This window comes from Apodemus sylvaticus, chromosome 15 (assembly GCF_947179515.1).
Source record: "Apodemus sylvaticus chromosome 15, mApoSyl1.1, whole genome shotgun sequence".
Taxonomy (NCBI): Eukaryota; Metazoa; Chordata; class Mammalia; order Rodentia; family Muridae; genus Apodemus; species Apodemus sylvaticus.
Window position 1 is genome coordinate 84,441,358 of NC_067486.1, and position 27,749 is coordinate 84,469,106.

Sequence of the window (27,749 nt, forward strand, 5' to 3'; positions counted from 1 at the left end):
TCCTGTGGGTCTCTGGTCATTTCTTTTCACTCTTCCTGGGCTGGCTTTGAGACAGACGGCCATGAAGTCTGTCACACGCTCCTGCCCAAGCACATGGGACCAACATGGGCTGAACTCTCTAGAACACCTTTTTAAATACGTTTTCTGTCGAGTATCTTGTCAGGGATACAGTTAACTGTAGTGGTTAACTATAGACACACAGAAGAGATCGAAGTGGCACTCAGGAATCTTGAATATATGGTTTATTGACACCAGTACAGGGGCCCCAGGGGAAGACTGTCCTATGACCTCATCACCTTGGGACTTGTCCCTCAGACTAAAGAAACATGGTATCTTAGAACAAGACTCCCAGGAAGCCCCCAGAAATGAGCCGTGGCAAGGCCGACATGGCAGGTAAATGGCAAAGCTTGGCATGTTTGGTAAAGCCAAAGTCCAGTGAAGACACAGGACTCTGTAAGACGGTTCCTGGAGGCGTCCACAAAGGCCGAGCCAAACCAGAAGCCCAGCTTGCTTCACACAAATTGGCCTAGCTTCCGTACAGTATGGCCAGAGCCATCCTTCTGGCTCTGAGAATACAGCTGAGGTAGCCAGGACACCCACTCTGAAACTTCTCTTCAGGAGAGGGGGGCACTGCATGCAGAACCCAGAAGGGCAGGGGCAGACAGATCCTGGTGAATGACAGGGCTTTGAAGACCCCTAGGTGCTGGTGCCATCTCCCACCATGAGTTCTGCGACTCCCAACACTGTGCTGCAGATACCTCGCTTCAACACTCCCGAAAGCCTGCTCCGCCCTCCCACCTCCTCCGCCTCCAGGCCTTAGCTGGGAGGCGGCTGTACCTGCAAAGGCAGGCTGACTGCTTCAGCTTTTGCATCCATGGAAGGCACTGGCGCCTGTAGCTCAGCTCTTTTCCAGCCCACTTAATTTTAAGAATAGACACTAATAATCCTTAACCCTTGCTGCTGTTGGTGGAGGATGGGCTCCCCTGCTCTGGCAGCTCCTGGTAGTGCTGCCCTCCATGCCTGCCCCTAAAGGGTACCTGCGGCTGAGAGGTACAGTGACTGGTTCTGCTCACAATGTGATGGTGACAAAGCAGGGAGTCACTCTGGCTATGGGATTCTTTTGGGATGAGAGTCTAAAGAGGAGATGGTCAAGAAGTCTTACAGGCTTGGTACTGGCAACTCCAGTCAAGACAAAAGCGTCCTTCTCTGTGCCTAGGAATGAACACAAGGACAGCCTTCAACAGTGGGAGAATGTGGTCTCCCTTGGCCACAAGATCAGAATGGAGCAGTGCCTGATGTTGGGTCCCAGACCACGACCAGGCAGGGGAGCAGTGGGGGAGGCACTCAGCCAAGCCTGAGAAAGGGGCTTCCCTTTACACGGAGGCCTTGATGTTTGGCACAACTTTACACATGAGTATGAATCCAGGCCACCAAGGAGGCCCAAATCCCACTCTCACCAGCAATGAACAGATTAGCAAAAATGGGAGAAAACCAAAATCACTATCTCCCTCTGTCAAGGTCACTGCTACAGGCAGGCTGGACCAACGACTGCCTATCTATTTACTATGGTGGGCAATCATCTGAGTGAGCAGTTCCTGTCAGGAGACTTGACCAAGGAATCAACTACATGGCCCCAGTTCCTCCATCCCTGCTGTGGGAATGGGTAAGTGCGAAGCGTACAGGCGGTGTGCGCATCACATCTGACTGGCTCGCTCTCCTCCTGCTGGAATTGGACTGGTCTCAAGGGAGAAGGCATGAGCGCCCTTGCTTCTGTCAAAGAGGGCTTGGTGCACTGAGCAAAGCTCTGCAAGTCTTGCTAGGGCTTGCACTCTCTGGTGGACTGTCTCCTTCATGGGGACCTCACAGACACCCTTCTCCCGACTGCTGCTTCTCTGAGCCTCTGCTAAGCCACCCATTACCCTCTGGCCCTACACAGAGCAGTTGAAGGCCTCCTTAGTCCTTCTACTCTGGGTACCCCCTACCCCCAGCCTGGTTTCCTTGCTTGATTTTATACATCATTGCTCTAGGGATATGGAGGTCTTTCATGTTGCTCAGGTCAGGACAGAGTCTAGCAGGATAGGACACCAGCCACAGGAGAACGATGGTGGACTATGGGCTTGCCAAAGTTCCTCACCTAAGCACTGTCCTCAACAACTGCATCAACATAACTGTAAACACACTAAGAGTCTCCGTCTTCTAGCAGTAAGGTTCTCTTAGCTGGGATCCAGCCAGACTCCGAGGGTGGGCAAGGAGGCCAGTGTCACCCCAGGGGCCCATCGTCACAGCCTCTACCCGTCATTTCAAGGAAGTTCTGAGGCACCCAGAAGCACAAAAGGACTTCCCAGAAAGCGTGCTGGTTCAAAGCATGCCTTCCCACAGCAAATGCTGCCTTTCTGAGAACCTCAACATGTCTGCCTGTCAGGATCCATGATGGGCCCAGCAAATCTCATCCACACCGAAGCTGTTTAAGGCACTTAAATGGCTTATTAACATAACCTGGAAAAATTTGTTCCCATCCTGATTTAGGAAAAATAATCAGTAATACTGCAAATGTCTCCACGAACACACAAAAAAGTAAAATACTTAAGTTTTCAGGAATAAAATAAATGCTAAGCTTTGCTTAAGTTACATGACCTTGTGGGTCACCTTGGCACTGATACATGACAAAGCCTGAATACTGATTCTGGATTAGACCATTCCCTGCAATAAATCTAAGCACACAAACAAAGACACACAAGTCTGACTTAACCACCCCAAGAAGCTCAAGGGAAAGAGCGAGTCTAGAAAGCCCTGGTGGCCTTGGTACTCAGCTAAGAGTGGAGTGGCAGTGGCTCACTCTCCTGGTGCGCCTCCCAGCAAGACCACTGTCTCCTCTTTGGGAAGTCAAGCAGGACGGCAAGCTTGTGTGTTAGTACAGGCCAAACCCTCCCAGCCTTGGGCACAATGAGAAGTCACAAGCCTGGGCTGGACACCTGGCTGCAGATGTCACTCCAGGATCTGTGTGAGGCTCCCCCAAGACCTGACCTGTGTTTTTGGTTAGGCTGCCAGCAGGTGCCTGTGGTTTCTGTTCCCAGACCTGTCCTGCCATGGTCACCTCAGCCATCACTCTTTGGTGAGGCCGTTTTCCTATGCTTCCTTTTGAGACCCACTTGCTGCCTATTGCAGTTCTGCAGCCACGAGGACAGGCTGTGGCAGGCAACATGAAGGGCTGGGGCGCTAAGGGAAGGCTGTGTGGGTGTGCACCCCTGCCCACTATACCTGTTGGATCTAAGGTCTTTGAAGGGGAGGATCACAAGGGCAGAGGGAGAGTCCGGATGCGGCCTGGAGGCCTGGACCACTTAGCTTCTCTGTGAGGTATTGATCTCAAGTTCTGAGAGGCCAGTGGACAAGTTCTTGCTTCCTACATCTGCCTGGGCATCCCCTGTCCCCTGGACTCCACCCTCCAGCAGCTCCAGGGGGTCCCTAAGGAAGACCACCATGACAGTAATGTTGTCATGGGAGCCCCGGTCACGGGCAGCAGCCACCAGCTCCTCAGCAACATGCATCCCACCGCCCTTGTGCTTGAGCAAGTGGTCACGGACGAGACCCGTGACTTCATGGTGGGGGACGACATCGAAGAAACCATCACAGGCAAGCAACAGGTAGTCCTCTGAGCCCGTCAGCTCTCTGGATGCTGCATCTGCCTCTCCAGACACATAGGGCTTCTGGAAGACATCCCCTGGGAATGAACAGACAGAAGAGCCTTGTTTCCTACTTCCTGTGTGCTCAGAACCATCCCCCAGGGCATGGGCACGGGAGCCCAGCTGGCTTTCGAGGGGGCACCTGCTTAGTAGGGGGCTCATTCCCCAGCTCCACAGAGCAGCTCTCACTGCAGGGAAGGCTGTGCCTCCAGTGTGTCTCGAGATGAACAGACAGCTAGAGCAGTACAGAGACAGACTATGAGGAAGGTGCCAAAAAGACGTCAGGAGGGTGAGAGGGCAGAGGGCAAACTCCCAGGTAGAAGATGGAGCTGGAGTTGTAGGGAGGGGCAGGTGTGCTTTCTGAGTTGGGTCTCAGCAGTGACAGGAGACAGAGAAGAATGGGAAGCTATTCTCCAAGAGGAAAAAGGATCTTAAACTTTTTTTTGGAGAAAAAGCATGAATGACCTTACAGAAGACATCATCTATAGACTATTTAACCCTGACTAGAGGCTTCCTACTGTATTTTAGTAGGCCCTATAGAGGGCCTCTAATTTTCTATGTTTCTAGTTGAGCATTATTATTTGCATAAAGCCCAAGATGGCTTCCTATAGCCTATGTAGTCCAGGATAACCTTGAAGTTCTGTCCTTCCTCTATCTGCCTCCTGAATGCTGGGATGGATTACAGGTGTGTGCCACCATGCCTGGTTTAAGCAGCAGCAGCAGCAGCAGCAGCAGCAGCAGCAGCAGCAGCAGCAGCAGCAGCAGCACAAGAGGGGACTAAACTCAGGACTGCATGCCAGGCAAGCACTCTACCAAGCAAGCTACACTCTTCCTCCTTAGTAGCTTCTTGACCTTACAATGTTTTACAATTTACAGTCAATAGAAGCTGCACTGCTCGCCTGCTCCTCTGGTGAGAGCAACCTGGCCCCAGCACCTCTGTGCTGAAGCAGCAGCAGAGACCTGCAGCTTAGATCGGCTGAGAGCCCAGGAGACAACTGCTGGCATTTCCCTAGACTGTGCTGAGCTGGGATCCACGAGATTGGGTGGATCACATATCTTGGGTTTATTTGGAGGCAGCTCCACCCTAAGTCTAATGGTCTAAATGCTGTGAATACTTTAGGAAGTATTATTCTGCCCCAAGTCCCTGAGGAAGCCCATGGCCCCCACAGTGCAGCAGCCCTGGTGACTCTCTTACCAATGGCTCTGGACACTGCCAGGGTCCCGTTGACTCTCCAGCAGTCCATGAGGGAAACAAAGCCACCCAGTGCTTCAATACGTGCTTTTTCATCCTGCAAGAGATAATCATGAGGTGGGGACTTGGGTGAGTGGGGGACGGGTGCAGGGCTTGAATGTTACTGCGTAAGTAGAACTTAGGTCCTAAGACACATTTGAAGCCAAAGTACTTGAACCAAGTCAAGAAGCTTACCTAGATATCCAAATCAGACATCATATTAAGGTACTCCTGGGGCAGGAGAGTGGTGTTAGCTGGGACTCAGAGGGCAGACGCCTCGCCTGTCACCTGGGACTGTTATCTCTCTGTGAAAACTGCTGGGGACGAAGCACGCGCTGTGCACACCAGGTTGCATGGCAAGACTCTTAGACTTAAGTTAGGCCATGAGAGGCAGCAGCATGCCCGCCCCTTAGCCATCCTTTCCTAGGCATTGTCTCTGCCTAGATCCAACCCTCCCTACAAGGTGGATGGGCAGAGGCTTGGTCTAGCCACAGGTGTCTTGAAACTCTCTTTGGTTCTGCCAGGCCCCCTCCAGGGAGAGGCTCCCGAAAGTAGAGCTTGACTCCGGGAAGCTAATGGTAGCAGCTGAGTGCCTGTGTTGAGTCCCCCTGGGGCATCTTGAATCTCTCCTAGATGAGGCAGGTCACTCGTATCCCTCTTTCACTTGTGTAAACCTAACCTCACACTCCTTCCTTGCGACAGAACCTTCCTTTCTGAAGCTCCAGTTCAAACTATCTGGCTGTGGGAACAGAGCTGAAGCGGGCACTGGGACCAGTGGTGCCCACCCAACAGGCCTCTGTTTCAACAGGCCTGCCTAGTGTGCATGGGCTATAGCCCCAGGGTTTAAAGTAATGTGCTAAGCTGGTTGGCCTTGCTGAGCTCGACCCTATAACCGTGGTCCTTCCTCCCTTCCCTGGATCCCTCCTCCATCTGCACTGATTCTAGCCTTGCCCTGTGCCGACTGACATGGTCTATAAGCCAGCACCCTTGCCTGGTTCTGGGCGCCTTCCCTCTGCCTCCTGCTGTACCCTCCCCTCCTGAAACAGCATCTCTGCAGCCAACGCTCGGTGGATCAGCAGTTCTAGCAACAGCCACATTATCCTTTCCCTGGTGTCAGGGCTGCAGTGTGCAAGGTCCCAGCACCACTCAGAGCACCTCTGAATCCCTGCGGACTCCCAAGGCCCTCTCCACATGGCCCCAAAGCCTGGGACCCTTCCTCCTCAGGCCACGGATCTACAACTGCAGATGCCATCGGCAACCTCACAGCCCATCCTTTTGAGAGCAGACCTCAGCTTGCCCTCTAGTGGTCTGGACATGATGAGAGTTGGCAGTGAGCCCTTGGAGAGTTTTCTACTGTCTCAGGTCAGTGCGTATAACCGGCTTTCTCTCATCTCTGATGTGCTCAAGTCCCATGTCTCCAGGATTCAGCCCTATTTTCCCATGCTTTCTCCACAGTACTTGACCTGTACTTGAGTCTTGTAACCTCACTACTGTACCCCGCTTCTCCACCAGAGTTGCTGAGCAGAAGGCACTGGTTCTAGGTCATCCATCACCTTGCTGCCTCAGTAAAGCATCTGACGGAGTAGACATTAAATGTCAGTTGGCCTAAACCAAGCCCACTGGTGTGATGGCTGTTTAGACAGCTGCAGGTCGAGACATCAGTCTGAGTCCTCACAATCCTCAGAGTTACTTGTGGTGGTTGTGTGGGCCCTTTCTGAAGCTCTCCAAGCTGTCAGGGTCTCATGTTCCTATTGTGGCTCTAGTTCCTGCAGGAGTCTTCTGATTGCTTTTCTGGAAATTGGCAGGTAGTGACAAGGATTACAGGCAAGAGCTGGTGGGATGGGGCGGAGCTGGTGGGATGGGGCAGAGCTGGCGGGATGGGGCGGAGCTGGCGGGATGGGGCGGAGCTGGACGAGCAGACACCTGACCCACAGGTGTGCTTCCCTGGGCTGGCACTGACCTCAGCACCAGGCCACTCCATCTTTACCCTACACCTTACAGGGACCCTGCCTGACCGATAAACCCCGAGGCTTGGAAGGGTCAAGCTAGGACCAAACAGGGTTCAGGACTGTGTGGAAAATGTTCCCACCAGGTGTGGAAAAGAGAATATCCAGCCCCAGGGCAAAGGCTGGCACTGGATCCAGACCTGTCTGTGTTTTACCGTTCAATTAGCAGAAGTCAAGCCCTTGTGGTGGTGAAGACAGCAGCAGAGGGCGAATGACTGAACCTTGGTTCTCTCCTGCCTGCTGGCTGGTATACAGGTGCCACCCACCATAAGCCATATACCCGGCTGCTTCCTGTCCTGCTTCTGTGACCCAGGAAGCACAGGAGGGGAGACAATCCGCCTCTGCTGCAGAACACCCCAAACCCCTATAGGACAACAACGGGATGTGAGGGGACACACGTAGTGCCCAGACAGGAGCTGAGCTCCCTTACTTGGCCGTGTTATCCACAGTCAATGCACGAACAGGCAAAGGGCAGCCAGGGTGCTTGCTGGAAAGAATGCGATGACACTGAACTTCTGGAAAGATGAGCAAGAGCTGGGGGAATGGCTCCATGGTTACAAGCACCAGCCGCTCTTATAGAGGACCTGACTTCAGTCTGCAGCACCCACACAGCGGCTCAAGAGGATCTGACACCCTCTCTGGTTTTTGCAGATACCAGGCATAAAAGTGGTACATGTAAATGTAGGTAAACACTCATACCCATAAATAAAAATAATAAAATCTTAACAACAACAACAACAACCTATATTCAAATTTACTCTGGAAGGCTGGGTCTGGTAGCTCACTCGAGTAATCCTAGTACCTGAGAGACAGAGGCATAAGGACTGTTTCAGTTCAGGATGGGTTACATAGCAAGTTTCAGGCAGGACAGGCTACATAGAGATAATGTGTCTTTAAAAAAAAAGAAAGGAAGAAAGAAAGAGAACAAACAAAATAACCAAGCAAACAAAAGCCAAGCCAAACCAACCAAATGAACAAAACAAAAACCCCACAAAAACCCTAAGACAAATGCACTCAAAGAGAGAACCGAGGTAGCTGTGCCTTCCAGATGGTGTTGTGTAACAGCTCCCTCTGACTGAAATAGACCCTTCTAGTGGGAGAAGCTCGGCAGGCTTGCAGGGTTTCAGAAGCCCAGAGAATTGTGCAGGAAGTTTCAGGCATGAAGCCCTCACGAGCCTGGGGTAGGTTTTCCCACGGTATAGCTACAAGTCACCTGTAAGCAATCCTAACAGTTGGACGGGTTCATCTGCTGGACTTGGTGCACTGACTCTGGTCTGCCACTGATGCTTTTGATCTGCAGTGAACACACACTTCTTTCTCTCCATGAAATGTCATGAAACAGATGGGCACTCTCCATGGGCTGCTGAGACTGTGGGTAATGGCGTCTCAGCAGCAGCAGTGGCAGAAGTGGGGCCAATCTCTAAGACTGAAGCATGTCTCCTATGACCCACTGTGCACATACACCTAAGCCTGCACAACGGGGTGCACATGGTGATTATCCTGCCTCATTTCAGAACGGAAAGAAGAGAATACTGGTGAATGTCTCACTGACTGGGGGACTGGACTGTGAATGAAAGGTCATGCCATGTGTCTACAGGAAAGGGCGGGAGTTCTTTATGTGCTGATGAGGGGCAGAGCACCAGCTGTGACATAGCAGAGAGGAATATGGCAAAGCAAGGTTGGGGAAAGTGGGGTTGATATTCCTTGATTCTAAGCTTTCTCTTTCTGACTCTAGGAGACAGTCCAGACATGCTTGTGAGGTAAGAGTCTGAGTATTTGTTACACCTGTGTCTAGGTGATGACCTCAAGACTCAAGAGGCCAAGAGACTTAGGGTCCTGAGATCCTGGGGTGGCCACTATGCTTTGAAGCTCCAGGCGTGAGGTTTGCCAGACTCAGGGCACAGTGGCTTCCTTGCTTACCCTCAGTCAGTGGCCATCCACTTTGCCTAGAAGTACTACAGGATTCTTTTGGGGTGAGCGCAGGCCCCACAGGCTCAGATCTAAGTTCTGGGCTCTGTCACTCCCTGTCTACAGAACTCCCTGGAGGGCTCATATGGGATCCCCTGCCCACTTTATAAAGGAGCACTGGGAGTCTTCTTTACTTTCTAGTTTACACCAATAATACTGAGCCGGGACCTCCCAGCACTGCACTGCCCTGCGGGGTCCCCGACTGGGGTCTGGCACAACTGGGGCCTGAGAATGTCTGAAGTTTGTATAAAGGGAGCCACGCACCTGTCGCTCTGGCCTGTGTGGCTCCATCAGCTTCACTACCTGGCCTTGCTGTACCAGGATGACCTGGGAGTCTCCAAGCCAGGCCACGTGCAGGGCTGCTCCTGCGACGAGTGCACACACTCCTGTGGTACCGCTCTGCAGTCGCTGCAGGGAGAGAGAGCGCCATGTGGGGCTGAGAGGGACTGAGGAGGAAGTCCAGCCCCACCGCTGTGCTTAGGGACCAAGTCATGATCGTACTGTGTGGAGAGAGTGTGTTCTACAGGACCCCCTTCATACCTAACCCTGGGCTGGCAATGCAGTCTGTGGTGGCCGGAGACAGAGCAGTGAAGCCGGGAACTTGGTATGGAAGGGAAGGAGTGAGTCAGGAGCCGGGGTGTGGTGGCGCACACCTGTGATCCCAGCACTCTGGGAGGCAGAGGCAGGCAGATTTCTGAGTTCGAGGCCAGCCTGGTCTACAGAGTGAGTTCCAGGACAGCCAGGGCTACACAGAGAAATCCTGTCTTGAAAAAAACAGAACCAAAAAAAAGGGGGGGGGGGCGCTGGAGAGATGGCTCAGTGGTTAAGAGCACTGACTGCTCTTCCGAAGGCCCTGAGTTCAAATCCCAGCAACCACATGGTGGTTCACAACCATCCGTAATGAGATCTGACGCCCTCTTCTGGGGTGTCTGAAGACAACTACAGTGTGCTTACATATAATAAATAAATGAATCTTAAAAAAAAAAAAAAGCAAGCCACTTGCCTTGCTTGTGTGTCCAGAACTGAGTCAAAACAAGCCCCTATCTTTATAAAGTGATCCAGCTTCAATGATCTTGTTATAGTAATGAAAAACAAGACTAATACAACAGATAAGCCTTGAGCTGCTTCCATTCAAACAAAAACTGAGCCCCAGGCTTGAAGGAATGAAATAGCATGGCTGCCAGCAGTTCTCCAGAGACTCTGAAGCCGCAACCCTTAGTTTTTATTCCTCTGTGGCGAATAGAACTCTTCTTTCTGATGTTAACAGCTACAGACCCCCAAACAGCACGTCCAACCCAACTGCCAGTCTCACCTCTCGCTTGGCTTTCTGGAGGAACATGTTATCGGTGCACCGGAAGGCCTCTTTGAGCGCCGCTGCAGGGTCTGTGAGCAGCTCCGGCTGGTGAGAGGCATTGGTGTGCACGTGGACAGAGGCATACCTTGCTGCGTCCGTGCCTCCGTGACCATCGAACACAGCAAAGTAGGCGCGGGGCACAGAGTCCTGGCGGGAGCACAGTGGAATCAGAGCCCCAGGCAGCTGCTCTCACCTGGGGCGGGGGCGGGGTGGGGTGGGGTGGGGGTGGGGGTGGGGAATGCTCTCCAGGCGGTAACTAGGAAAACCCTATGGTTGTAAAGTTCGTCCACATAATTCATGTAGTGGACACCTAATCCCCACAGTATGTAAGGGAGATCTTTGGGAGGTAGCTGTCATCAATTTACTTGGGGACGAATGGAGAAATAATTTTTCTCCTTGGGGAAACCTGGTCTATCTTGTTATGTGATGGCCTGCAGTACTTTGGTGTTCTGCAGAGTTTCTCACCAGCATGAAGGTTCCCTTTAGATGCAGTCCCTTTACCTAACTAAGGTCTCTTCAGTCTCCAGAGCAGTAGGAAATATATTTCTAATAAATGACCCAGTCTTAGGTACCCTATTAAACAACAAAACAGACCCAAGACAGGTAGGGCCTCTAGGAACTGACAGCCCTTACGCACACACAGGGCTGCTTGGGAAAGGCCAGCCCTTGGAGCCTGAGTTCCACCAGCTGCTCCTGGATGCTGCGGACATGACCCGAGGTAAGATGCATCAGGTGTCTGCTGTTGGCGGCTCAGCAATTCAAGTCTGAACCTAGCATCCAGCCTCTTTACATAACAATAGGCCAACTATTGTCTTTGTCTAGTCTTTGACTGTGGAGATCAGTTGCCTGGAAGCCAGGCTCACAGTGCTGGGACCCAGCCTCTCAGGCTCCCAGGGTGGTTGGTACTCGGTGGTCGGTACTCAGCCCTCAGACAGCAGCTCCTCAGTATTTCCGCAGGCTTAGCTTTGGCGGCAGCTCTCGCAGCACTGCCAGCTCCCCGCCTTTTACACCCCACTCCCCACCCCGTGCCCCTACACTGCTAGTTCTGGGTTCTGCAGATGCAACACTCACAGACAAGCCGAAGAGCTGGTTGAAAGCAGGAAGGGACACGTGTCGATCCTCCATCTTGCGTCGTGTGTTCCGGATGGCATGGATAGAAACCAGCCACTGCCGCTGAGGGGCCTGGGCAGTCATTGGCACCTGCTTCTGCCACCGGCTCCACACTTCCCAAAGCCAGTTAAAGAAGCTCCGTGCTAGGCTTTTGGCATCTAGTACTGATGGACATGATGGAGAATTGTTAACCAGAAAGTAAAAGCATGCAGTCGAGGCTTGGCTACTCTGCTATTCTCCTCTCCAGCCATGTCCCCAGGCATTGAAAGCCCTCCCAACGGCCTCCGCAGGCCGGCTGGTCAATCCCAACGGCCTCCACAGACCCGCTGGTCAATCCCAACGGCCTCCACAGACCCGCTGGTCAATCCCAACGGCCTCCACAGGCCGGCTGGTCAATCCCAACGGCCTCCACAGGCCGGCTGGTCAATCCCAACGGCCTCCACAGGCCGGCTGGTCAATCCCAACGGCCTCCACAGACCCGCTGGTCAATCCCAACGGCCTCCACAGGCCCGCTGGTCAATCCCAACGGCCTCCACAGGCCGGCTGATCAATCCCAACGGCCTCCACAGGCCGGCTGGTCAATCCCAACGGCCTCCACAGGCCGGCTGATCAATCCCAACGGCCTCCACAGGCCGGCTGGTCAATCCCAACGGCCTCCACAGGCCGGCTGGTCAATCCCAACGGCCTCCACAGGCCCGCTGGTCAATTGCCTCACTCCCAGGCGTGCCCACGCTCAGCACACTGACCGACGAAGTATGCAAGAAAGTCTGCTGCCAGTGACAAAGTGTCTGCTAATTGTCCATTAATTAGAAATACTACAGGTCCCACGGCAGAGGAATAACTGAATTCTGGCCTGTTCTGACTTAAGCTGCTACTAAAAATAACTTTCACAACTAAACACGCAACTATCCTCTAAGCCAGGAACTGTACTCTTAGGCATGAATCCTAGAAAAATGAGGGCTGTTCCCATAAGAACAGTACATGAGTCATGCCAGTGACATTTGTAATCTGTCCAGCTTCCAACCTACAGATGGCTCGGCAGCTAGACCCTGGGTGGGGGACAGCGGTAGACTGAGTGCAGTGGCCAGGTCCCACCAAGCGTCGAAAAGCCACAGCGTCGAAAGCCACAGCAGAGGGATGAGGGTGACTGGGAGACGTGTGCTGAGTCAGAGGTGTGGCTGCGGAGGAAACGGAAGAGTGGAAGGAGACCCAAGGGAGCCACAGGAGGAAGGCAAGAGCAGGGAGAAAGTGCGGCCAGACTCCTGGGGCAGGACATCTAGTCTGCTGCAGCCGTCATGCTGGGACTATTAGCAACGGCTGTGGGAGTGGAGGCTGAGGAGCTGGAGAACTGACTTTGTTAGGCCCAGCCTAGGGAGCACAGCTCGAAATGGGACCCAGTGCAACCCCGTGATGAACTCACGTGTCCCATGACTAAGCCAGTCTCCAACCACATCACTTCTCAGGTCTTTCATTTTCTCCTCTGTTACAGAGGATGCCATGACTGCCTGGAGAGCTGTGGTCTCCTTGCTCCTGGGGACTGGGGTATTTAGGGCCTCTAGGCCTGGCTGCCTCCTTTTTAGCCTTTGGTTACACTGCTATTTCCAGCAATAGGTGGAGATTTGGATTTTGCTTAAGCAGAGAACAGGCAATTAAAAGTGAAGATGGCAGGCCCTAAGGTAGTGCCCAGCCCCGGCTCTTAGTCCTACCCAGATTGTCTGGCCAAGGGCTACAGGCCTGAGCCCTAGGAGCCGTCGTCTTCACAAGCATCACAGGGAAGCTGTTGGCGGGTGGGCACACGGGGCTTTAGTCACATTTTTGCTTGTGGCAATGAACCTCAAAGAATGTGCTGATCCAGCTGGGCGAGAACGGCTTGCAAGCTACAGACTTGCCACAGTGCTCAAGGATACATGCCTAGGCCTGAGTGGCAGCTCTGCGCCAGGCCGGGAGGGCACAGAAGGCAAATGCCCGGGTGTAGGGCGGGGCTTGTCAGCTGCGATTCTCCTTTCCACCAGCAGGTGATGCTGTCTCCTGCCTGGAGGGGTGCAGTGGGGCCCTGGTGGCAGCTGCTGTCTGTCTGCTGGCTTTACAGAGAACAATGGTCGCCTGTCATTATGAATAGTTGTCTCCTAGGCAGGGGGCAAGGCCATATTGGCATGGAGCTGTGGAAGGGGCCAGAAATGGGGGTGAGGAGGGTGGCTGGTAGGTGTATGTGCTAAAAGCTACAGTAGTTCTCTTTTTTCTCCTACAGTGTTCTTTGTCCTTCTACACATGCCCTAATGCTGAGCAGAGGAGCGGCTCCCTCTACTGCCTGGAAACCTGGCCCGCAGCCTGTGTGTGCATCCCTGCAGCTGCCGTCGCAGGCAGGCCCAGTAGGTACTGTGGCAAAGAGTCTCGCAGAGTAAGAGCCCATATCTTATAAACAAACCCTCTGTCAAATGGTCTTGGAGCCTCTTGGCATTTGCCCCCCTGTTCCTGGGTTCCTCTGGCTGTGGTATGTCACTGTAGGGCCCAGCCCACTGACGCCTGCTGCCCCATCACACACAGTCTCCATCTTTACTACCACATGCTTATGGGATCACTGACATCTAATGATCCCAACTAAGAAAGCCAAGGCCGAGGACCCGGCCAACAGCTGCCCCGTCCACGGGTGGACATGCCATTTCCTGAGGGGCACCGAGCACAGGTGAGGCTGGCCGTGACCCCACATCTTGCACTCCTGGGTAAAGCAGGGCGAGCAGCACGCATCTCGATGCGCTCTGAAGCGCCATCGAGAACACAAAGGTGGGCTGTCTCCCTGGCCGGTTCGGACCCAGGCGCTGGTTCCATCCATTGCAGGCTTTCTACACCACATTAAGCTCTTGCTGTACTCTGACCCTGCTGTCTTGGTGGCACCCTGGCACTGACCTTTAGTGTCAATCCGAGTTCATCACTTGCTAAACAATCCCAGAGCCATACGAGTGGAACTTACAGGTCACGAGGGCTTTCTCGTCTTTCTCCTCCTCCTCCTCCTCCTCCTCTTCTTCCTCCTCTTCAGGCAACCTCCTAAATTCAGAAAGGTCTGTCCGTAGCAGCTGGGACACCGCCTCGTGGGTCATAGCCGCAGCAAACGATGGGGGGGCATTCCTAGGGAGAAGACGTGAGAGGCTGGGCGGGAGCAGCTCCTGGCATCCTGCAGGAGATGGAGAGGATGGCTCATACCTTCCTCTTGGGGTCATTACAAGCAGGTGATCTCTCTCTCCAGGGACCTGGAGTGGGTGTTTACACACCAGAGGCACGCCATTTGCTGGGACGTGTTGGAAAGGTATCCTTGAGGGCATGTGAGCTCAGCGGCTAGGAACCCATCCTGATGATCAAGCTGGTGACCCCTGGGATCGGGGTGTGCTAAGGGCTGAACTGCATCCCCCAATTTATATACTGAGTTACCGTCTCAGATGGGACCTCTTGTAAGTTGGTTCAATGTGGATAGTACTCGCAAAGATGAGATTACGGTTGAGTAGGAGGGACCCCAGTACGTGAAAAGGCGTAAATACAGATAAATACACACGAGGGCAGCCACGTCGCTGCAGGTCAGGGACGGGGGTAAACCTACACATCGAGGAATGCCGTGATCACCTGCAGACCCCCAGGAGGGCTCATCCTGAGGACATCCACCTCCATTTGGCTCCTATCCTGTGAGACAATGATTATCATTAAGGTGTCTGGTCTTAGTGCTTTGGGAACAGTCCCAGGAAACTGTTCTTGGAGGGTGGCTCCCAGAGATGTCTTCTGACAGAAGATCCGTAGTCTCTGAGCTGCTGGATTTATGGAGAAGGGGGTTAGGCATACTCAGGTTGTGGGCACAAGGAACCCTGCTCTGTGTTTGAAGAGAGATATGACAGTGTCAGGTTGAGTTCTTAGATCTCGTTGAGGATAGGCTGAATGGTGAATGCTGGTGACAACAGTCTAGAGGGCCTAAGAGTTGGGCAGGAAGCCTTGGCGTCAGAAAGGGACAGAGCAGGACAGTTTGGGAGCTGATCAGAACTGAGAGTGGGTCAAAGGGAAGGACAGTGACTCAAACTGGATCCGAGCAGCTGGACTGAGGGGGGGCGGCAGCCCCACCTCTGAGCCCAACTGGGACAGGAAGCCAGGTTGTTTCCATAGGCTCTGCGGAGTTCTGGAGACCTGGAGAGCTGGGAGAACAAAGGAGGCAGGAGAAAGAGCCACAGGGAGGCTGGGAGGCCGAGCTCCAGGAAGGGTAGGCCACGTATGGAATAGGCAGGGACGGGTCCCACAGAAGGAAGGCGAACTGTTCTGGAGTCACGGAAGAGAACAAAAAGCACAGAAGTGTGGAAAGAACTTTACCTCATGCTGACAGCAGCCGGGAGAGAAGAAATGCTAGTCTCCTGTTGGGGCCTTGGGCAGGTAGCACTGCAAAATGGGACAAGTGACCAAACGAGAGGAGTCTGGGAGAAAGGCAAGTCTGCTGTAGCCGAGGTAGGCAGTGAAGATGGTGAGCTGACATGCCTTTCCACAGGGCTCTGAACCTTAGGAATCCTGTTTAAAACTGAAGCCCCAAGTCTCTGGGCAGAAGAGGTCACACTCTTGGGACCTCAAATGCTTCTGGGATGCATCTCAACCGTAGAACACGCCTTCATGTCTAGTGGGAGATCCCCGAAGCCTGAATATGTGCTCTTGTCTGGTGTGCCTGTTCGGAAGGGCATTTGGCTGAATCTTCATAGCTGACTTCTTTAATTAAAAAAAAAAAAAAAGGCGGGCTTGAAATAGCTATATACACCCCAGGTTGGCTTCAAACTTGTAAATCAACTCCTGACTGATTCAGATGGGATTATAGTCTGCCTGGCGTTTATGTATCTCTCTCTTTCTCTTCCTTTGTGTGCAAACGTGTGTGTACATGTATAAATATGCAAATGTGTATGCATGTGTGTATGTGCGCCTGGACACCTTCGAGAGCAGAGGCCAGAGGAAGATATCAGACGTCCTGCTATATGGCGCTATTTGGCTGAATCTAAGCTGGCTGACCACTGAGCTCCTGGGATTTGCCTGTTGTCTGTTGCTTCACAGGGGTTTCTGAATTTAGGTTTTCATGCTTACACAGCAAACACTCTCACCCGTCGAACCATCCATCCTCCCTAGCTGCCTCCTTTTTTTTTTTTTTTTTTTTTTTTTAAACAGTGTCCTGTGTTACCCAGGCTGGCCTCACGCTTGCTATGTAGCCAAAGCTGACCCTGAACTCTTAATTCAGGCAGAGTGCTAAGGACTGCAGTCACACATCACCAGGCTAGGCTAACACTTCAGCTTTAATGAGAACAATGACCTTCTAAGAGCCAGGTTGATGAGTCACATCCTAAGGGGACTGGCCATCTACTGATGGCCTTTGGTTTTAGAGAACTGGAAACTGATCACAGAGACTCCCGTAGGCAAGTCTGTCACTGTCTCAGCTTTCTTTTTACTTTTTGAGCCACTCAGGCTGGCCTTCCATTTACCCTGGATTCCAGGCAGGCCAGAGCCTTTAATCCTCCTGCATCAACCTCCTGAGTAGTTGAGATTATAGGCTCTGCCACTGACAGTCTGTGGAACTGTACAATCGGCTGAATTTTTCAAAGGAGAGAGTGACTTAGGGAGAGGCCTCTAGAAGAGGCTTTGACAACAACCAGCTGAAATGGGTGCAGTGCAGTGGTAAACGCCCCCCTCGCCTGCTGGGACGCCTGGGTTACATCTCTAGCACACCCCTGCCATATCCACAGCCCCAAATAAAGAGCAGCACACTGTAAGGCAAGAGCCAGGCACCCACTCTTTGGTATTTCCTGCCAGGCACTGTGTTTTCCGCTTAGGGGCAGGGAAAGGGTCCCTGCTCACTTGTGCAGATGAGGTCATGCTTAAGCTGTTTGCCCACTGGCTGCTTCTGCGGTGGGAGCAGGGAGGCGGCTTCCCCTACAGAGACACAGACAATGCCTGGCCTCCAGCCATCAGCATTTCCTTCCTATACAAGGCTTCTGCCTTATGGTAGGGACCCGCCCATGGATGTTTGGAGGTCCTCAGTCCTGTCATCACTCCAAGAATGTCAGTCCTGATCCTGGTTGTGGGAGTGGAGCTCTTAAACTTGACTAGAGGATGCTTAAACCAAGGAAGGGCCTTCCTTAAGGGTTGCTAGGCATCTATGCTATAACAGGAGATGAAACCACATCCTGATAATTACAATGTAAGTTTTATAGTTTGCTCAGGGATCTAGAGATGTGCCAGTGAAATCACAATAAATGGAAAAGAAAGGAAAAGGTGTGTGCAGAGCCCAGAGGTCAGACTTCTAGAGGAAACACCAGTGAGGCATCTGAAAAGAGCCAGTGGATACATGTAACAGAAGCCCTTTATACCCACAACTCTAGATGGGCTGTGGGGACAAGAGCACAGCATGAGGGTCTGTGAGGCACAAAATGACTATGTGTATATATATGTATATGTATAAGTATGTGTATGTATATGTACAACATATGTGCACATGGCTGAATGTGAATGCCTGGGAACTGCTGCATACGATGCAGACTATTAATGAGGCTCACACCACAGGTAATGGTGATACACACCCAAGTCCACATGTAGGAGAAAATGCTAGAACAAAATCCATTTAGATGGTTGACAAATACATTCAGTATAATATCATATCAATTTCCCCCCCAAGACAGGGTTTCTCTGTAAAGCCCTGGCTGTTCTGGAATTCATTCTGTAAACCTAGCTGGCCTCAAACTCAGAGATGGCCTTGTCTCTGCCTCTCGAGTGCTGGGATTAAAGCGTGCACCACTACACCGGATCTTGTACTGATTTTCTTTGTCTTTCTTTTGTTTTTTGAGACAGGGTTTCTCTGTGTATCCCTGGCTGTTCTGGAACTCACACCGTAGACCAGGCTGGCTTGGAACTCAAGATATCCATCTGCCTCTGCTTTCCGAGTGCTGGGATTAAAGGCGTGTACCACCATGCCTGGCTGGTACATTTTATGGTACACTTATGGTTTCTTTAGTGGATAAACAGAAGCAGATCCCTGGGGCTCTGGGCCATCCCATCCATTTTCTTTCTTTTTTCTTTGTTTTTTTTTTTAATTGAAAATAAATTTTTATACAATATTCTGACCATGGTTTCCCCTTCCCAATCATTCAATTCCACTGCCTTCTTTCTCTTTAGAAAACAAGCAGGTAAATAAAAACAAAATAAAACAACACTGAAGATAAAAAATGTCCACACGAAGCAATACAAGAAAAAGAAACTCTTCAAAAATACCATTGTGTTGGCCATTTATGGCTGGGCCTGGGGTCCACCCTTAAGTATGGTTTATATACCCAGAGAAATCTGGGTTTCCATGAGCTACCCCTACCCCTTTGACTGACAGCAGCTTGAGTGGGGAAGGCAGAGATCAGAGACGGATCTGTCCTCCACTGTCTTTCATGTTTTCTACACTGGATAAACAGATGAACCAGAAGGTCCAGTACATCTCTTCTGAAAAGAGTCAGCCTAGGAGAGCCTGGAGCCCCTCACAGACCCACTTTTCTTTTTTCCTACAGTGTGCAGAGTGACTGATTGGACCAGGCACTTCTCTGCCTGGGCCCCTTTCATCTGAGATGGGACAGTGTCAGCTGCCGCTGGATTGTGAGGACTTGGAGAGCAATATGGCCTGGCCTTATCCAGATTCTGAAGGCAGTTTCATAGCCCACTTACCTATGCCCACAAAATGGGCAGAAATAGGACTTTCAGCTGAGCATCTACACTGGGCTCAACTGTGTACCCATCAACAAAAGACATGAAGAGCCAGTCCCAGAATGCGACTGATCTGGAACTGCAGTTTTTATAAAAGCAGTTTCAGTAAAGTGTAACTCTGTGGAAGGGTGGCCTCTAGCCCTTATCTATTATGACTAGTAGCATCCTTCAAGGAAGAAGATCAAAAAGAAAAAAAAATAGCTCAATCAGCAAATCACTCCCCCCACCCCCCAAGCATGAAAGCGTGAGTTTAGGTCCCAAAAGCCATGTAAAAATCTGAGTGCAGGGGTGCACATGTGCAATCCCAACGACGGTGAGCCAGGAGGAGGCCAAACGGGTCCCAGAACCCAGGGCCAGCCAGCTCAGCTGACCTGCTGAAGGCCACGGGTTAATGGGGGACAGTGTTGAACAAGAGGTGAACTGCTACGCAAGATTCTCCTCTGGTCTCTGTGTGAATGCTGTGCATACCCATACAGAGTAAAGTAAAAAAGAAGTGAGGTGCACAGACAGGGAGAAGACTCACCACAAATGTGAGTTGGTAAGCCAAGCAACACTGAGCAGTTATCACCAGAGACAGGCCTGGAACACCAGCCCCTGTGGCCTTCAGCAAACTGAGGCCTCACTCATATCCTGATTTTGGATTTCGGGCCCTTAGACCTGTCAAAGGATAAGCTTGTGTTTCAGCTGCCGTGGCGGCAATACTTTGTTACACGGCCACAGGACATCTATACAAGAGCATCCTTATCTCAAGGTTGCACTTTCTATTACTGCAATTACTTTTAAACAATTGGTTGAAAACATTTTGTTGAAACTGTATGGGCTAGATAGATGGCTCAGTGGTTAAGAGCATTTACTGTTCTTCTAAAGGACCTGGGTTCTGTACCCAGCACCCACAGGGTGGCTTACAACCAGCTACAGGCAGGCAAGAGGTACACATCCAAATACTCAGGCAAAACATTCATGCACATACAGTGAAATATAAAAGAAAAAAAGCCCAACTGCAGAAGTAAGTAAATACCTTTAGAACTGTGCACGACTCTGAGATTCTGAGCAGCACGACAGAGACTTAGCCACGTGCTTGTCTTACAGGGAACAGTAGTCATGTCTGTCCAGTGCACCTGTCCGCTAGTCATTTAGCAGCTGTCTTAGTACCACAGTGTCCAAAAGACCCTTATTTTATTTAGTAATAGCCACAAAGCACAGCAGTAGGATGTTACACTCAGAGGGTGAAGAGAGAACACAAAGTATTTCCTTTAAATGATATGGTGGAAGTTCTCGACCTAATAAAGAAATGAAACAAAAGAAATCCAAAAATACCCCCTGCCCAAATGAGTCTTCTAGCTTAAGACTGAAAGACAGAGGCATGGTCTAGTGTTGATGAGCGTTTCCTTAGGGGGAGACAGCCGTGGACGACAGGCCCGCCCGTCACTCTCTGAACTTTCAGGCTCTGCTGGAATGCTCAGATAAGGGACGACCACGCCCCTCTCATGAGACCCGGTGGGCTCCCGGTCAGCACGGATGGGCAGTGCTGCATCCTGTCCCTGTCCATCAAGCTCCTCTCTTTGGAGGTAACCCATGCCTACCTGCTGCCCAGGAAGCCCATGGCCAGCTCAGTCAGCTCAGCCTCCACCTCTTCCTGGCTCAGGACTGTCCCTGGGACCTTCCACGGCAAAGGGCTCTCCAGGCTCAGTGGGGCTGGGAAGTCTCGGAGGAGTGCATCCAGGAAGCCTGGGATCTCGCTGTCACAAGCCATCCGGCTGCTGTTCTGTGGGGCTCCAGAGGCCATGCCCAGTGCATTCCGGGGGGCTCGCAGCTAGGCTGGGGTGAGATGGTCTCCAGTCAAGTCTTTACTCTGGGGAGAGATGTCGGAGTTAGCAATATCACAGGGTTACAGCTGTATGACATGGGGCATATGAGTCCTGCCTTGTTTGTCTCTTTAGCAAAATAAGGTAGGTATCTCAACAAGCCCTGGGCAACACAGTTCATGTAACATACTCAATAGAGTGGTAATCCCATTTAGAAACAGACATGGGTTCAAGTGGAGAAACATGCACGCCCAGGGAATAGCCTCATATCAGAAGCGGGCCACTTCTCCTAGAAGTGACAGAGGGAACGCACGCTTCCTACAGAGTGGTAGGTATGACCAGAGGCAAGCAGGACAGGGACACCAGGACCTGGTGGTCATCAAGATAGGTAACAGGGTTTTACCAGATCGCCAATTACTGACCAGCTGGTAGAAAAAGGTGTGTGTTTGTGTATATACATACATACATTCATACATACACACACATATATACACACACATATGTATGAATGTATGCATGTATGTATGTTTATATCTATATCTCCAGGCTATAGAGATGGTGGAAAAAAGAAGAGCCAATGCCCAGGGCCATCAGTATCTGGGAGATGAAGCAAATCAGGATCCAGAAGGGAGCCCTGGGTGTGGTGCTAGAGGCCGAGTCCAGGGTCTTGTGCGTGCCAGGCAAGCCACAGTCCTGGAGGCGCACGCACATCAGCCCTGTCTGCCTGTCTTTTATGGCCTCCTGGGATGTGCTTTGGCTCTTCTCCCCCCTGCTCCCTGTGGTGTTGGAGTGAAGCTCCACCTCCCGCTCCACCTGGGCAGATCACCGTCCTGCCAGGATCCACTGGCACAGGCCTGTCTGAAGCTGGCGCTTTCCGGCAGGGGCCCTCCGAGCCTAGTGTTGCTGCTCACTCTCTTTAGCCCTACAAGGATGTGGCACCTCTGAGGGCTCTACTTAACATGCTGGCTCAGGGACTTCCCTTAGGAAAGAGCCCCGTATAGTTACCATCGGAGCAAACAAACTTGAAGGTGAGGAAATGGATATGAAATCCTGAGTCCCCGAGTTCTAGGCAGGAGACCCCGAAGAGCAGCTTCAGAGTCCAACTCCCTCTGCAGGCCTTTCAGAGTCTAACTACTAAATGAAGCAGGCAGAAAGAAAGGTAGGACATCTAGAACCATCAGTCTTAGAGCAACCCCAGATGGTGCCTCCAAACTTGGCCAGAAGCAGGGGCTGAGATGTGAGACAGATAGACAGATGAGGAAATGCTGAAGAACTAATGGGAGCTCAAAGAACACGCTGTAGCAAAGACTTGTCACTTCTGGTCACTCACTTCTAACAGGTGAAATAAAGAGTGGAAGACAGAGGGGATGGAGATGCCTCTCAGGTGGCAGACTGCGTGGCAAGCACAAACCCTTGGGTTCAGCACCACATAAACTGGAATGGTAGTGCACGTCTGCAATCCTGCACATGAGAGAAAGGGTCATGAGAACTTCCAGACCATCCCGGGCTACATACAGAGTCATGGGCCAACCTGGAACACATGAGACTGTTTCAAATAACACAAAATTAAACAAAACACAGAGAGAGAAGCAGATGAGGGAAGGGTCCCAGTTCCATGTCACACAGTAGTATTCAGGGCACAAAAGGAAAGGCGTGCTGTGACAGGAACACTTGTCAACCTGCCAGGCTCTACAATTATTGAAGGGACAAGCCTTGTCTGTGAGGGATTCTCTGGGTTACGTTAACTGAAGTGGGAAGGCCAACTGTGGGCGGCACCATCCTGTCAGCTGGGGCCCCATACTAAATAATGGAAGACTACAGCTGAGCCCAGTGTCCATTTCAGGTTCCCTGACTATGGATGCAAGGTGACCAGCTCCCTTCCCAAGATTACACTGAGATCATGGCCTGTACTCCTTGAAACCAAAAACCAAAATAAACCCTTCTTTCCTTAAATTGCTTTGGCCATGTTTTGTTTCTTGTTTGTTTTTGAGATAGGCTTTCTCTGCATATGTAGCCCTGGCTGTCCTGAAACTCTAGCTGTAGACCAGTAGTCTAGAACTCACAGAAATCCACCTGCTTCTGCATCCCAAGTGCTGGGATTGCTGGGCCACCACTGATGGTTTGTCAAGTGTTTTTTTTTTTGTAACAAGAAAAGTAATTGATACAAATGATAAGCAAACAAAACACAACACCTCTCTTTCTTTCAAAGGCTGGAATCAAAAGCTAATTTGTTTTAAAAGATACACACAAGGAAGCCATAGGCTGACACTGCATCTGCCTATGATCCCAGCAGGAAGCAGAGGCAAGAGGGTTGCCCCAAGTGTAAGGCCACTCTGGTCTACACGCCACTGTCAAGTTACCTAGCTACAGAGAGAGAGCCTGGGTCAAAACCCCACACAGCCTCCAACACTGGACAGAGTGAGGGGTGCGACAGGAGCAGGGTCTACAGCAGCCAGCCCGAGCTCATCCAGCAGGGTGGTAAGGTGCAAGAGCTCAGTCTAAGGGACTGAGAGGTGACAGGCTTTCTGTTGCTCTTGCAGACAGAGGGAACTGGAGATCAGGCAGCAGAAGCGGAAAGAGGTGAATGAGGAGGACGGCCACAGCGAGCCTGGCGTTCAACCGCCCCGTCCTTTGTGCGTGTGCAGCCAGCCCCAGCAGTGTCTCCTCTCCTCTAGCGTTCACAGTCCCAGTACTTCCCCTTGTCTTGGCTCTGCAGCCTGTCCTTTTTGCCTCCTTTCCTTCAAGTAGCCTCTCTCCCCCTGAGCTACTCTTGGAGGCGAAGGGGTTATCTTTTCCCAGTGTTTTTTTATTTCTCTGGGCCAAACCCAAGTGTTAAAAGCAGCTTTGTAAATTAACAATAAAAATATAAATAGAGTAATTCTTTTTGAAGGTTATGTTGCTGGAGTTAAAAATTCATTGTCTACACTCACATTTAATTGCAAGTTAATAAAGGGTAGCCTGGGTTGCAAAGACCAGGCAGGTAAAAAGATAAGAGTGTAATTAAAGCAAAGAAGGAAAGAGCAGGATGGGAACCAGGCAGATGCCGTCTACCCAAAGGCAAGGCAGAAAAGACGAGAGTGAGCCCTCGGCCAGGGCTGGAGAGTCTGTACACAGGCAGAGCTGCACAGCAAGTCAGAGGACCAGGCCAACTGTCACATGGTACTCTACCCACCATGTGCTCTAGCTCCTTGGCAAGCAGGAACAGAAGTGTGGATACTGTGAAGTTGTTTCCAGGCAACTGACAAGCATTTGGATATTTGTACCATGCACTTCTATAGGCCCTAGAGGTACCAAACCCTCTAGCAGTGCTAAATGGGCTAATGAGAAGTTATGATGGAGACCACAGTGAGAGGACGGCGTGCTCACACTCCCGAGTACACAGACAGCCCCAACTAGCAAAGCCCTGCCCACAACACCACCCTACCTGGTACTGTCTCTGCTAGACGTTTTAGAAGGTAGGTGCCCCTTGCCAGCCTTTGCCCTTGGGCTGCTTCCTGGGTCTGGATCCCTTCCCCAGTTCACCTGTCTTCCTTGGAGGCTTGGCTCATCTTTGCCCTGCAGCTCTAGAAAACCTTTAATGTACCTGGCTATACTGCTCTTATGGGCCTGTGTTCCAGGCTCAGGACCTGTTTGGGCCCCAAGGCCATCTGTGCCATGCATACTGAGGGGCCTGCACACCAAGCACAGCACAGCACCATGCACATGCCCTTGTGCAGAGCCCTGCTTGCATCTGCCAGCCTACAGGGCCGGGAGGAACCGGCTACTTGCACCAGGAAGGCAGCGTGCTCAGAGGAGTTCTGTCTGCTGCAGCCACTCAGACTCCTTTCACATGGTGTGGCTTGGGCCACACGTGAAGGACCAGGTCAGGTTTCCTTCCTTGGGGTCTAGCTGAGGCAAAGGCAAAGAGTAATATCCTTTCCCATTTACCTTTTGTCCAATAAGCTCCTACATCTGATGCATGCCTTTCTAAGGGGACAAAACAATCCTGCTCTGAAGCCCATAACCTGGAGAAAAAGGATCTGATGGAGGCAGAAAGAACTGGTGAAGGGCGTGGCCCCACTAGGCTCTCTGGCTGGTAGTTAGCTGGACAGAGGAGTATGGGAGATGCAGAGGTGGGCAGAGGTGCAGGGCCTGGGGGAGGGGAGCTGTCTGATTTCAGTAGACCCCACAGCTCCAGGACTCAGAGAGGGAGAGACAAAAGGCATGCAGGTCATTAAGCATGGCTGCACTGCCTTGATTGGCTTGGCCAAATTGACGCTTGGCTGGATCCTCCTGGTTCTGGGACTTGGGCCTCTCTATACGTATGCGCTAACAGTTGCTCCTTAGACTCTGAACCTGTGGTATTTGTGTCTCTTCCTTGCCAGTATCCCAGGTGTGCACCACATCTGGTGTATGTGGTACTGGAATTGATCATCATGCTAGGCAGGCAGTCTATCAGTAGAGCTTTATCCTACCCCCACATTCCCAGAACGCTTATTTCTCTACTTATAATTGCTAGGAATAGTCTGGTGTAAATCCTTCTAGATCTTAACCAATCTTTTACTACACACATGGAAAAGACTTTATTTATATTTATAAGTGCTTATTATAAATATTGTAGCAAAATATACATTAAAAACTACCACTTAAGCCTGGCATGGTGGTTCATGCCTATAATCATGCCACCTGGGAAACTGAAGGAGACTTGGCATCAGTTTGGTGCCAGCCTAGGCAACTGAGTAAAACCTTGTCTCAAAAAAACCAAAACCAAACTGAATCAAGCAAAAATGAAGACACCCTCCTCCAAAACAAATAAAACCCAAAGGGTGTGGCCCGGGGGTTTGGGAGGGTAGCTCAGCTGGTAGATACTTGCCTTGCAGGCACAGGCCCTGGGTTCCTCTATAGAACTGGACATGGTTGCGAACACATGCAAGTCCAGTGCTTGGGAGACAGAGCCAAACGGAGATGGGTTACAAGCACAAGTTCAGTCTTAGCTAGGAGTTGGAGGCCAGCCTGGGCTACGTGAGACCCTGTCTCAAAAAAACAAAACAAAGATGCCAAAACCCACTCTAAGAATATTTTCCTTCCTACTGGTGCTGGAGATTCAGCCATGGGCCCCGGTCTCAGTGAGCGCGGACCCCACCCCAGCCATGGCCACTCCCCACGGGAACCGCCTTTCATGAGCTGTTCTGTGGCTCAAGTACAGCCAGATTATTGTGCAGCCATGTTTCTTTTGAAAGGCTTGGTATTTTTTTCAAGGGCTCCTAAGCTTCATGTGGTCAGTGTCCTGGTCCTTTGAGCTCGGCAGGCTGCACGGCCACAGACTGAGGTAAGTAGCCTGAGGCCTGGGCCATCACACAGGAAATGAAAACTCTTCCTTAGTACACTGGGTAGCAAAGACCGTCTTCCAGACAAGGCTGGCTTCAGGTGACATCACAGAGGAATTCTGCAAATTAATCTGCTGTGGGAGGTTAGCGGTTATTAGAACGATTGTTTTGTTTATGTCTCAGAACTATGCGGAAAACATGCCATCAGGCCATACTGCAGTTGAAAAAACCAGAGGCTAGGAGGAAAGTGTTACTCTAAGATCACAAATAAGAGCTGTCACCAAAGCAGGACTCAGTTGAGGACTCTGGTGCCCAGTGACTGGGTCACTTCCATCCCAGTTTGCTGCCCAGTAAATGTAAAACTGGACGGCGGGAGGGATATGAGCATAGATCACGAGGTAGGTAGAGACAGGCTCTCCTGCAGTTCCTCAGGTGGGAACATTGTGAACACATCTGTTAATCAGGCGGCCTCAAGACAGAAGGCCTTCGTGGAGCAGACCACCGCCATCCACTGGGCCTCACTAGATGTTAGTCTGCAGAAATCCCTACAATGTCTTTTCTCCTCCTTACACGGAGAGCTCAGGGGCTGGACTGAGGCCACAGCTGTAACGATGAAGCCCCAGGCTCTCAGGACGAGGCTCTACCGCAGTCTAGCTTTAACCTGCGCTTCCGACCCAGGTGTTAACTAAAACACTAGCTTTAAATACATTCAGGGACGCCACCGGGCTGGGCATTCAGGTTGAAAATGTGGTCCCACCCCGGTCTTCACCGGCAGGGTTGAGGGTAGGGCCGTGGGCCTAGCCCACTCGTTTCTGGAAGGTAAAAGCAGGCGAGATCCTTGAAAGCAGAGGGCTGTCACCCCTTAGCACTGTTTTGCCTCCCAGCTCACGGCTCTCAGCCGCCTCCGACCTCCCGGTGCAGTCACACCCCTATGGGGGTCACCGGACTCCCAGCTCCGCGCCTTTAGTTCCCTATGCTTCGCCACCAGTTCCTCGGGGTCTCGGCGGCTCGCTCAGATCTTTTGCTCACTGCTCTCCCCAAACCCCACGGGCTCGGGCACCCGAAACCCGTCTTGGCCTTAGTGCTGTCTCACCTCTCCATTTCGTCCTCAGTCTCATTTCACTCTCGTGCACCTCCGGCCCCCACATGACCCTCATCCTAGTCCGCGTCTTCCACCCTCACCCTCGCTCTTCATCCCTTGCACCCCGCGGGCCTCACCTGCTTGCCTGCCGCAGTGCTCCACACGCGCTGCTCTGGGCTAGCCCTGCCTACTTCCCGTCCTGGGCGCCGCAGGCTTCGCGCAAGCGCAGTCGGGCCTCGGGCGCGCGCCTCTGCTGCCCCCTGGTGGTCCCTCTGCCGTCTTGCTTCGAGGAAGACAAGAGCCCCATTCGCTAGTGCGTTGCAATACTTTTCCAGCCTTGACTAGGCAGAAAGTAGTCCTTGCTTCGCACGTGTGAAGTGTTCAGTCTCGGGGCAGGGGTGCAGCTCTATACTGCCCAGGGCTGGTCACCCACCAGAGGCAAATGTTCCGTTGGGGCATGTGCTTGTT

At 51.8% G+C, this 27,749-nt stretch overlaps 1 protein-coding gene across 2 annotated transcripts; it reads right to left on the bottom strand.

Annotated features, from left to right (window-relative positions):
- Nucleotides 1-227: 227 nt before the first annotated feature.
- Nucleotides 228-27,508, bottom strand: Ppm1f (protein phosphatase, Mg2+/Mn2+ dependent 1F). Of its 2 annotated transcripts, none has more exons than XM_052158413.1 (8): nucleotides 27,419-27,508; nucleotides 20,673-20,941; nucleotides 14,318-14,472; nucleotides 11,311-11,513; nucleotides 10,198-10,386; nucleotides 9,150-9,293; nucleotides 4,876-4,969; nucleotides 228-3,718 (listed from the first exon to the last, which is right to left on the bottom strand). In XM_052158413.1, the coding sequence occupies exons 2-8, from the start codon at nucleotides 20,873-20,875 to the stop codon at nucleotides 3,339-3,341; spliced, it is 1,368 nt and encodes a 455-aa protein (XP_052014373.1). In that variant the 5' UTR covers nucleotides 20,876-20,941; nucleotides 27,419-27,508; the 3' UTR covers nucleotides 228-3,338. The 2 variants fall into 2 exon arrangements, with proteins under 2 accessions (XP_052014373.1, XP_052014372.1); XM_052158412.1 differs by lacking the exon at nucleotides 27,419-27,508 and adding an exon at nucleotides 27,294-27,400.
- Between the last annotated feature and the right edge of the window lie 241 nt (nucleotides 27,509-27,749).